Source organism: Uloborus diversus, chromosome 3 (assembly GCF_026930045.1).
Source record: "Uloborus diversus isolate 005 chromosome 3, Udiv.v.3.1, whole genome shotgun sequence".
In the NCBI taxonomy this organism is placed as follows: Eukaryota; Metazoa; Arthropoda; class Arachnida; order Araneae; family Uloboridae; genus Uloborus; species Uloborus diversus.
The window spans coordinates 197539803-197552631 of NC_072733.1; the positions used below are offsets into that span (position 1 = coordinate 197539803).

At 31.8% G+C, this 12829-nt stretch overlaps 1 protein-coding gene across 1 annotated transcript in view; it reads left to right on the plus strand.

Annotated features, from left to right (window-relative positions):
* Positions 1–12829, plus strand: part of LOC129219368 (rho GTPase-activating protein 190-like) — a 205203-nt gene that overhangs the window by 111173 nt on the left and 81201 nt on the right. Inside the window, 3 exon segments of the mRNA XM_054853744.1 lie at positions 3253–3426; positions 5950–6201; positions 8250–8428. Of these exon segments, the coding sequence (XP_054709719.1) occupies positions 3253–3426; positions 5950–6201; positions 8250–8428 (605 nt within the window).

Below are 12829 nucleotides of genomic sequence, written 5' to 3' on the forward strand. Positions count from 1 at the left end.
GTTTTATTTTCACATACATTGTTCTTTCTTTATGTACCGTAATTTTCAGCGCATATTTTCTATTTGTTAATTTTGAAAAAAAGTAAGTTCTCTTAACTATTTCATTTTGCTCCACATTTTCCTACTTATAAAACACATGTAGAAAAAGCTTCTTAACCCGTTTGAGACGGCAGTCTGCAGATGATAGCGCTCCCTCAGGACGGCAGCTGTTACACGTCGACTGTGTGCACAGACCGGGGCAATTTCTCCCGCTAAGCCTAATACGCAATTTCGGAAAGTATGCATACATAATAATGGATAAAATGTATACTTTAAGCAGAAATGAAACCATTTTTTAATATGTGATAAAATATATCAAAATTTCAATCCTAACAAAAAATTGGATGAAAATAATTGATATTTAACAATAAAAATGCAAAATATATTGCTTTTTACAATAACTAAAAGTACCAAAATTAAAAAATGTATTTTCTACAAAACAGGAAAAATGTTTGCGCTTAATGCTATGAAATACTTGAAAAATATTGTAACAATTAATATTTTAAAGCTGCATGATAAAATTTCAAAGCACAGATAAATGCGCATTGAGCATTTTACACTCATACGTAGTCATTTATTCTGCTTTGAGCAATTTACACATCTCCGTCTAAGTTCTTTGCCTTCTTTTTCAGCGTATGATTTTCGAAAGTAACTGTATGAAGAACTCCAACAAAAATAATTTATAGTTGTTTCAATGTGACCCAAAAGATCCATAGATGGATCAGTCATAAAAAAAGATATTTCCTGCTTGGAAAGATAACGTGTTCACCATGGGTACCGAATGAACATAAAAGTAAAACCCCATTCTAGAATATTTCCCCTCCAATCCCATTATAAATGGAACTGAAACTACAAAGAGCCACTTCAAAATGAGTATACGTTTCCCTTCTCACTTGCACGCACATGTTTATATTTTCTTTCACGAAATCCAGTAAATCGCAGACACTTGACAGACCCCATTCTGATGTCAGAGAAATACTAATGTTCGAGACCAATCATTTGAACGGAACATGGATAAGTAACGCCATCTAAGAGTAAACATTTCATTCCAAATCCAAAACGCAGAATACTGTCGTTAGGCCGGCTGTGTACTACTTACCGTAACGCACGGATGCGTTTTTCGTCTCTGAAGAACCACCTAGCGCTGATGCAAAGATGCATCGTTCGTCCTGAACGGGTTAAGAGTTCATATATATATTAAAAAAAAATTTTTTAAAGCATTTAAGCAGTCTAATCTCTACCACACATACATGCATCCATTGCTTTCAAAATATTTTTAAAAAATTAATTTCTTTAGTACATTATCTACTGGCTGCCATGCATTCCTGCATCTATTACGTTTAAATTATAAAATAAAATATGGTTTATTTAATACATTATCTTCCGGATACTATCGGAGGATCTGTTGAGTAAGAATTTTCTCTGGAACCTGATGAAATTCGAACTAATCAAAAGTGACGCATCGACATTGAGTGAAGTTAAATATAATGCAAATATGTGGTCACAACTGGTAATGTGTAAATCAACATACAGAACAGTTAATATGGATTTCACAAACCTTTTTTTTAAATAATTTCTTTGTTCAACCAGTGAAATGTTACTCCTGAAAATGAGCTGCTTATTAAAGTTAAAAGTAATGTTAATCTATTGTCTGAAAAGAATCAGTGAGCTCTCTTTTTACATAAATGTTGATAAATAATTTCTTCATTAGTTATTAATTAAAATTTTGAAACACTTTTAGCTTTTTTCTTAAGGATTTTTTAAATCTTCGAATGTCTAAGTTCTGAAAAAGTATTTAAAGTTTGAAGTATTTGTATTTATTTATTCTTTTTTTCACCTGATACAAAACTGTTTTTACTGATACAAAACTTCGTTCTGATACAAAACCGTTTGTTTTGATACAAAATTGGCATTTTTGCTGATACAAAGCTGATACAGAAATGAATTTTTGATTTTCCACCCCTGCGATTGTTAAGGGACTGGAAAAAGTTATCGTTAAATTGAGGAGCATGGACATCAATGCAGCCAAATCCGGACCAATGAAATGTATCATTAAATTGAGGAAATCGTTAAACGGGGTATGGTTAAATAAAAGTTATACTGTACTTGTTTCAAAAAGCTAATTTCTTCTCCTTTAATGACAAAAAACTTTTGAGCATGTTAAGTCATTGTGAGTAGATTTTAAATAGTAGAATCCAGGAACTGATGTGGCAGACAAAGAATTTGCCCCAGCTGCATCAGGGGAAAATGCAAAATCAGACCTTATCATATAGAAAGTGGGACAATCATTAACTTTTGTTCATCTGGGTATACTTTGATCAGGGTCTGTGCCTTTTGTAAGATACGACATTCAGGTGAAGATAATTAGAAGTTATTGCACACACACTTTCTCTGACGATACAGGTTTTAGAACTGCTTTTCTTTTTATGGACACTTTTTCCTTTTCATTTTTTCATACCTATCAATTCAGCATTTCAGAAAACACAAAGTGCAGTGCGGATATAGCTGCACAGAGTTTTGGTGGCTGCTTTAGTATGGTTGAAGTTTTATGTTTGAGTTTATTTATTGTGGCTAAATTCTAACAGAAAATGGGACTGAAGCAGCATGACTGTACTGTTGTTGCGGAGGGGGGAGAACAGAAGAGACTGCTGTCCCCCAAAATATTTATTTATTTTATTGTAGATACAATACAAATGTAATATAAATTTGGTCTAAAATCACCTTTCCTTTTGATGAGACAAACTAAACACCAAGATGTATTCTCGCTAATATTTTATCCAACTGCAGTGCTGGTTTTTTGTAAAGTTGCAAAATACATATGCCTTCACAAAAGGAAGGAGAAACAAAGGAGCTTCACAGAATTTGATAAAAATGTCATAAGTAATATCTGAGTTTGCGGTAAATGAAATTTTCAGTTAGTAATCATCCACAGGGATGAGTATCAAAGGTTCTGATGAAAATGAGAGCGGTATTGTATTCCTTATAGTGTACATTGTGCGATTCAGTAATTGAGAGGAATTTTCTTTCAAGAAAAAATTAAGATTCTAGTAATGCTTTCTGTTTTTCACTTCTCACCCCTCCTTTCCAATAAATAAATAAGTAAACGAATTTATAACTGAAAGAGTTTACAATTTACAATTGAGAAAGGAACAAAACAGTTTTTTCATGATTTCACTTATCAAATTAATATTTATTTGTTTCATTTTTCTTTAGTTTGCAATGTCCATTTCTGGATGTAAGCTGTCCAGATGATGCAGGCGACCAACGCTTTGAAGTTGCTAGTCTTGTACAAGCATTACAGTCTTTAATTGAAAGCATACAAAGAAGAGCTGGACTCCTGCAAATTTATCACACTTTACCAGAACAAGCAATTAATCCTGATATTAGGTAAAATTTATATTTGTTAAAATTATTTTATAGTAACTTAATTTCACTTTTTTGTATATTGTTATAATGATTTATTTTCCGTTTGAATCCTTGATTAGAAAGAGTTTTGAATCGGTTTGTTTCATTAAAAAATATGTTGAAAATTGTTTGAGGCATTATTAAGCTACAATGTAACTTCAAGAAAAATTTCCTTAAAAACTAGCTGTAATGTATAAATGCAGACCCTAGTTGTATAGCCAAGTGTCCTCAGGAAACATTGGACTTTTATTTTAAACTCTCTGTTTTTTAATGTTTAAACAATAAGCTTTTTTTCGCCTTACTGCTTTAGCTAATTCTTTAAGGGTTGATAGTATAAAATTGCAGACATGTTTTGGTATTCAAACCCTCTTCTTTTTTTTTAAATATTACATAAACTACTTACATAATGACTAAGCCTTAATCTAACTTGACTTGTGTGTAAGTCAACCACCAGTCATGTATTTCGTTAGTGGATTTGAAACATATGACTGGGGAAAGACTGGGGAGGACTTTAATCTAGGTGAGGCTTACACCCTCACTTCCCTAAGTAAATTGCTGAATTAATACTTTGTAGTAGGTTTCCGCTCCACAGGAGCTGTTTCGCGAGTTATTGGGTACCTTTAGCAGAAGATCCCAATCCTTGGCTCTATGGCTAAGGATTGGATGCTAACTCCTTTCTTCTTCAAAAAAAAAACAATAGTTTTGGCCATATTGCGTTGTCTGCCACATATGTTTATAGTGAAAAAAACACTATCAAAACATGCACTGCTTTTGAGAAGTGTGCGCTGTTGGCTCATATCTATTCATTTGTTTCTATTGATACATTTCTAAGGTCCAACTCATAGTCGGCATAATATTGTTTGCAAAAATGAATCCAGAAAAAGCATGACATAAGAATGTGAAAAACATGTATTCAAATGAAAGATATCAAAAGATCAAGGGAATATGAAGAAAACTTAACTTTTATCCAAAATATCCTGATCAACTTGAGCTTTGCATGTGAAATGCTGTAATGATTTTTACTCTAAAAACTTTTTTTAATGAGCCATTTTTATAATAGTCCAACAGTTTAATTACACCTTGTGAAATATATTTCGAAACATTTTTGGAGATCCTGTGTCAAATAAGTGTGAAAGAAGTATGATAGTCAAATAAGTATCACTCAAATACAGGAAAGAGTCCAAAGAGAACTTTTGTTAGTATTTTGCTAGAAGAGTTTTTTAAACTTTATGGTTAAGTTAATTTATGAATCTTTACGATTCTTATTAATACAGTTTTTAAACCTGGACTTTCAAGAGCTAATGTGGCATGACAAGAATTTGTAATATGAAAAAAATACACAAGACATATTTCAGCAATAATAAAGTTGAGCCGGTTTAAATAATCAAATTAATTGTAAATATACTATTAATGCTATCATGTAAATCATCAAAAATAACTTTAAAACCAATAAGTCTTGATTACTTATTCAAGACCACTGTGCAAGAAGAAGATGGTTTCACTTTTTAAAGACTTTCAGGAATCCCAAAATGCATTTAAAACTTTCATTTTTTAAAAATTTTTAATGTTTAATAATATGATAGAATTCGATACTATGTTACCGATTTCAGTGATTTATTAATAAAAATGTAATAATACTTTTGTGTAATTGTTTATTACAGCTGTCCAGCCTTGCTCCAAATAAATATAGCCCTTACACATTTTAAATTTCAAATTATTATTCAAATAATATTTAGTTTTAATACAAAAACACAATTAATCTTGTAATAAAAAGACTTTAGTTTCAAATTAATACATTGAGTTATAAAATAGGTAATGTTTTACTTGAATATATTCCAAGTCTGCGCCAGTACTATAACTTTCAAGACATTAACAATGAAAACAATCAAACACTATCAATATGTATCCTCATGAGATTATGTCAAACTGTGCTAAATAAATTAATTCTACCAAGTAATTTTCTTGGATTGTTTACTTATAATGTTTCCAGTCATCCATAAAGTTATCCATATTTATCAGAACTAATAAAATGCACTAAGTGAGAAACAGAAATTGTTAAAACACAAATCAATATCAGTGAAATAACATTACATGTGACTAGATAGTAAATATTTGCTCCAGATTGACCTTATTTGACTATTCCACAGAAAAGGAAAAAAAATGTATTGGCTAATGTTTGGCCGATACATTTTTGTGGCATACATTAATGTGGGGCAGTTTTGAAGCACAAAGTAAGATTTGATTGGTGCATAGCTCATAACATCATGTAGAAACTGACTCCGGTCATAACCCCATTTCTGCAACACAAAAAAAAAGAAGCAGACTTGGCTTTTAAAGCTGCACGAATTACAAGTGTAAGTTCTTATCTTGCATTATGGAGGGTGAAAGATTGTGTGTGAAAATGTGGAAAGTTTCTGTAAAATGTGATAGGGTTGACAGATCTGCATTTCCAGACAATTGAATTTCTTTATGTGTTATACATATAATGTATTGCTCTTTTTTCAGAATCATTATGTGTATGTTGTGTGGTGATCCATATTCAGTGGAGCATGTTCTTGGGCCATTGCTAAGTCATCAGTGTTGTTTTGTTACTGTTCCTCATACAATCACTTTGGAAACATATTTGGGAGATTCAAAAAGAAGCGTAGAAGTTAGAGTAACATCTTATCATGGTGCCAATTCCTATCGAGATGAGCTTGTTCATGGCTTTATCTTGGTGTATTCGACAAAACGGAAAGCTTCTTTAGCAACATTAGGGTATGTAAATAACATTTAAAAAGAAAGATGTAATAGTCGTAGTTTAACAATTGTATAATAAATGCTAGTGTTTAGTACCTTTTGTGTAGTTTATTTCATTTTATCCTGTAAAAAAGTTTTTCAAGAAAATAATTTATCATTTTTTGGGCCTGAGCACTGCAACATATGTGAATGAAAAAGGTTTTAAATTTCCAATATGACGTTCGCAATCAGGGTTGTGTTCAGAACTTTTGGGGCCCGTCACACATGGCTTTTACAGGGACCCCTCCTTATTGCTTAACCCTACATCCCTACCAGTGATATAAAATACCTAGGTATTATTTTTGAGGATAAATACCCAGAGTAAATATCCCAAATGGGTATTTACCTGGGTATTTATTTCTCTAGTGAATTCTGTTGACACAAAATGCCCACATTTGTGTATAATGATATTGAAATATGTATATGGTATGTTGAATGGAAAGAAAAGTTGAACATTTGAACCCTTTTTTACAAATTTTTAATTTTATAGACCTAAAATAATAAATCAGGAAACACAAATGTTGTACAACATCATGCATTTTTCATACAATATATGATTTAAATATCTGCCCCTCTTTAGTAATAATATAACTGCCGACTTTAAAAACAAGAACAGTTGTCTTCAATTCAAAAGGAAAGAATTAAGTTTGGCTTTAAAATGGGGAAGGAAGAGAATTGATAGTTTAAACCAGAATTAAAGGGAGAATTGCAATGCTGTTTCAAAAATCCTTAAAACATTAATTGGAATATAACCTTGTTAAAAAAAAATCTAAAAATAGCATTTAAAAAACCGAGAAATAAATAAAATATTGGTAAAAAAAAATATTTTTTGCCATTTAAAGCTCCATTAAACGTCTAATTTCCCAAATAATTTCACAAAAAGTGGTTATTTTAAAAACAATCGACATTTTTAATTTGTAAAATCTCTGACGTGAATTTTCCCCCCTCATTACGTAATTACTGGTTTCTAAATTTAATTAGAGTTATATCAAAGTAAGGTTCCAGTTACCTGATCTCTAATTTCCCGAACTGTCCAATTATCCGGCCATGATGCACCTCGTTTTTTATGACCGAGCAGGCATAATCGAAACTATTTCCAAAGGGTATGAGAGAATAAGGATTTGAAGGAAAATGGGTGAAATTAATGTCAAGACAACAGAATTTTAATAGAAAGAAATCTAAAGTTTAAATTAAAAATGTTAATCCAAACCATCCATCAGTTTCATGCTTCATGATTTTATCACAAAATGCAGTTTCCGGCTCTATATTCTACCACAGCCCCTCTACTAAATAATTGAGCTAAAAGTGGAAAAATATCAAAATTTGAGTGTTTTAAAATTTTCAAAAGATTTTTATCTCATGAGTGAGGTGGATCCTCCAGGCCTAACCCAGGGTTTCCCCAAAATTGCTCAAGTTTTAAGAAGTATATATGATCATTATCATAATGGAACTTAATAACTTTCTGAAATACCAATTAAGGGCATTGTTCGACAATTTTATGTCTGCAACAGTGAATTTTTTGGTTGTGATCCAAAATTCAGCTTAGTTAGTTGTCAAGCTCTAGTTGTCAAATTTACAATCCTAAACTATATAATTTTTTTTTTTAAATATCTCTTTAAAAGTTGCATTCCAGTTTCCTTTTTACTTCTAATTTTGTGTTTAAATTGTGTTAACTTTAGCATTGGATATTCACAAAAGTACCATTAATATATCAATACGAAATTTTCAAATGGTGACACTAACAAATGTAAGCATTTAATATGATTTGTGACTGTGAACGTCTAAGCAATCATTACCAGATAAAACGAGCTGCTTAAAAAATTTTGGACATGATTTTTAAATAATTTTCCTAGTATAACTTAAATAAAGTTTTGATTGAAACAAAGTAAAGTTAAATTAAGCTAAAAGTTTATTGGAAGTCTTAACCATTTACTTATATAGCAATTTTTCTGTAAATGAATGTTTGTACTAGTTTTGTTGATTCTATCAGTCATTATTCTAAGCAATTATTGTTATCTTTTTTTCAGTGCATTCTCGATGAATATTCCAAACATTCCTATTCAAATTTTAGCAGTCACTGAAACAGGGAGTGCAAATGCATTTTTTTCTAGTGATTTATCGCATCAGTTAATAACAGAAGGTAATGCTGTTGCTGATAAGTTACAAGCTCACTTTATGACCTCTAGCTCAACAAGTCAGCAAAAAAGTAAGTTTCACTACTTACTAAATGGTTTTCCTTTTTATGCGATTCATTATTTTACCCAAAGTATGTCGTCTTTGGTGGCTAGGGTGAATTTTAGTGTTTCCGATCTCGCAATCCCTATCCCGAATCCTGCGGGATCCCGCATGATATTTAGGGGGATTTATCCCTGGGGATTGAAAGCAAAATCTCCCAAAAGATTTTGCATGCAAATGTTTCACAATTTTTGTCGTCCGTAAAATGAATATTTTTACAGGTATCATCTGAAATGTTAATTACCTTCCTCTGTAAGGAGAGCAAGAACTTTGTCTCATATGATGAACAGTAGGTTTACCCTTCAAGAAAACAATAAAAATAGAGTATATTTTTCTGAGATGGAATAGGTATTTTCATTCCAGGTTTCAGTGTGCATACGTTCAGCGATTGTAAAAATGCATAAAAGTCACAAGCCTTTTCGAAAACCATTACCGTACATCGAAACGAAGAAGATAGGGCTTTAAAAGGAATTGAGAAAGTGTATTACAGAGTGCAAAACTTGCTGGAGTAAGCCTGTATCGATGTTGGAACGCTTCTGCAAACTAAAGGACAGAGCTCAAAACCTTTTACTTACTAAAAGTGCACAATATTTTTCTCCGAAGAAGAAATTAATGAAAAACCTGACATTTTTCAATTTTGGCTCTCTACTTTGTAAGAAGCGCCTGTCAATGTCTTTGTCACTGTAAAGCTAGTATAAATGCGAGTGGTACCTTGAAAATCATGCTGGATGAATAAGCTATTCAATATTCGGCACAGCTCTAAAAGAGGTGACAGAAACTTTGATTTGGATGATACACTAGAAGAATAGTATGACAATGCAGCATATTAAGCTGCTCAAGTTTTTAATAGTCTCTAAAGTGAGAGGTAAAATTAGCGAAATTGTTCAAAAACTTTTATTGAGACTGTGACCCAGTCAGCGTTCACCCTCCTGCTGTCACGAATCCAAGGCACTGATTTAAAAATCATTGTTTATGATGCAACAAGGCAAGGTAAATTGGATAGAGTAATACCGTATTACCCTGCATTATCCGGCATGCCCCAAAATTCGTGGGTCACCACATTTTCAATAACACTTGCCTGGTCTTGTCAGGCATCCTGGAAAAATAGAGGTAAGGAAAAAAAATAATGCTATAAAAAATATATGTTGAGCTTCAAAATGAATATAATTTCTGTATATATCTTAATAGTATTAATAAACAATTTAATTTTGTAAAAGTATTTACTTACAACGTCATTTGTTATTTTAACAAGAAAAATATTGTTTAATAAAGGATAATTTTATAAAAATTAAAACTAAGTAAGCAAACATTTAAGCAGTAAGTTACCGCCTCTAAACCAGTGCTAAAGAATTTATCATAGTTAGTCAATAAATAAAAATTAACCCCTTGCCAGTGTCCCCAGAGTCCAGCTCGGGCAACAACTTAGTGCATTTTTTGTAATGCCCGAATGGATTTATTTTTGCCTTGAGAAGACTTAGTTCACTATTTTCCTAATAAATGGCATTAGTTGTAATAGTTTTTTACCCATCAGGAGGTGGGAAAAAAGTGATGGAAGGAGCAAAAGGCGAGAGTGTCGGCTGCTGAGGGAGTCAAAAACACGCTTGGATGGTTTTTCTTTCTCGTTCAGTTTTCGTTCGTTTTTTTGCTTCTCGTTTAGTTTTTGTTCATTTTTCGTGAGTATATCTGCAAATAATTTTTTTTTCGCAATGTCGGATGCAGAAACCGATGAGGAGAACAGTTTAGGCTCCTTAGGATCGGATACAGATATTTCGAGTGATGAAGATTACATCGAAAGTGATAATGATAGTGATATTTAATAGTGTAGAGACTGGAATACATTATCTTTGGACAATCTTCCTCCTGCCCCTCCAAGATTTCCATTTCGGCAAACACAAGTAAGTGCAACAATACGTCAAATTTCAATGCTAGAAACTGAATATTTTGATCTGTTTTTTGATAGCAATTTGTTGCACATAATTACTGTAGAAAATAACAGATATGCAGAGCAATGCATTCACAGTCAAACAATAAAATAGAAAAGTAGAGTTAAAAGGTAGGTTCCCTCGAATGAAAGTGAAATTAAGATTTTTCTTCCCTTGCATATATTACAAGGTATTGTAAAGAAATCAGCTGATGAGATGCTTTGGTCAAAAAAGGAATGCGTTGAAACTCCGTTCTTTCGAAATATTATAACATGTGATAGGTCTCAAATAATAAAAAGATTTCTGCATTTTGTGAACAATGAAGATATCGATCTACAGACGCATCTTAATCCAAAACATTATAAAATTTGGCCAATTTTTCAGTATCTAAATGAGAAATTTTCTTCTTTATATGTTCCAGATCGCAATGTGGCTGTAGATGAAAGGCTGATGCAGTATAAGGTAGATTGGGGTGGTGGTTTGATTTGGTGCCTTTTTGCGATATTATTTTACTATTTGGACATCTCTTATTTTGAATTACTGTTATTTTCAACACTTATTATGTTTTATATTCTGTAGTAGCAAACATGAACGTTCTTGGTTTTGCCACGCTCACTCAAAAAAAGCAATTCAATTGCATCCGAGTTCGATTCCATCACTCGTAAGAACTTTGTTATTAAATTTATCAGAGTTTATCTTAATTTGTTGAAGATTTTAGATCTTTAGTCAGGTGATAGAATACAGAATTCTAATACTCGAAAACAGTAGTGCACACCATAAGGTCCGCAAAACTAATCCATGCGATCCACTGCTTCAATGTCAGAAATCACGCATGTTCTGAAATTTCTGAATATATTAATTTATATGCATTTGAAAATGTGCAAATAAGTGAACAAAACAACATTCAACCTTTGTCGCATTCATTATCATTCTGTCTGTTTATAAAAAAAATTAGACATTTAAGCAGCATAATTTTTGTTTCACTGCATTTTTACTTTAATTAAATTTAAATGATGAAGACAAATAAGAATAGTTTAGTTTTTTAAGTGTACACTTATATTTTTTACATTACGAGTAAAAGCTTCAATGAGGCTGTGGCATTCATGTAGATGGTTTGCTAAAGCTCATTTCCAAAAATTAGCAAGTTTGAGATTAAATAGTGCTATTCTCTTTGTGAACAAGGTCATGAAAATTTTTATTAAAGTCATGAAAAAGTCTTGGAAAAGTCATGGAATTTTTTGATCCAAATAGAGTATGAACCCTGGATGTGACTTTGCAGTAGTCTGCAACTGATGTATGACATTTGAGATAAAAACTAATTCTGTAACAAAAGCAGTTCTTCCTAAAAAGCACAACTTTTTTTTTGACATAAAAATTTTAAATTTTGAAGAATTAAGTCAATCCCGTAGGATCCGAAGGGATTGGCTCATTACAATCCTGAAATCCTGCGGGACTGGGATTGGCGCCGGATTGGAAACCCTGGTGAATTTAGTGTCAGTATAAAAGTTATTTCAATCAATACCTACATCAATGTACATTTATCTATTTAAATCTATCTCTGGATCTGTCCATCTCTATAGCTATTAATCTATGTATAGGTATATCTGTATGTATCTCTAATTCCTCTATTATCACTGTTTCTCAATATGTTTTGCTGTAGAAACTGGTAAAATGTATGATAATTTGTGGCAGATTGTTTTTTATGGGGAAAAAACTTAATAGGTGTTAAAAAATACTAAATTCGCTACATTTTACAATCGCTTATTAATGATAACCATTGAAATGTGGACAAAAAATTATTTTACTAGCTAGATAAAAGTTAATAAATCTAATTCAAGAAAACCTTAGAATATTAAAACAAGCAAATTCAACATAACGTTCATTTTAAAATAAGAGGGAACTAATGACAAATGAGACAGTGTGAAGCAAAGACATGTAAGTGTCAAAATCAAAAATTTGGAGACGACCAGTATCAATAGTAGTCGAACTTCTCTATTTGGAGGCAAGAGATAGTACTAGTAGCTCTGGTAAGTGCTTCTATACAGAACAATTTGGTAAAAAAATTCCAAGCCTACTGAAAATCAAAACTTTGAACATGTTTTATTCAAAATTTTGAAACTTCCACTTATATCCTTTGCTTCTCACTGCTTCAAATGTGGTTATATACACTCCAGTGTTGCTAACCTTCAAATGTAAAATTATAGATTCTAAGTCTTAAAAGTACAGAACTAAGAGAAAAATGTTCTGCTAAGTTTTATCCATGGTTTATTTATTTTGAATCGGAGAGCCTTCAACAGATCAAAATCCAAAGACTAGTCAAAGTATTTTGCAGACTGCAGCTGGTTCACCTAGGCTTTACTTTCCCGCAATGCTCCATATAAACACGCGTGGATAGAAGTATTTAAAATTAAATCTATTTGCTTCTGTAAAAGTTAAGCAATTCAACTATA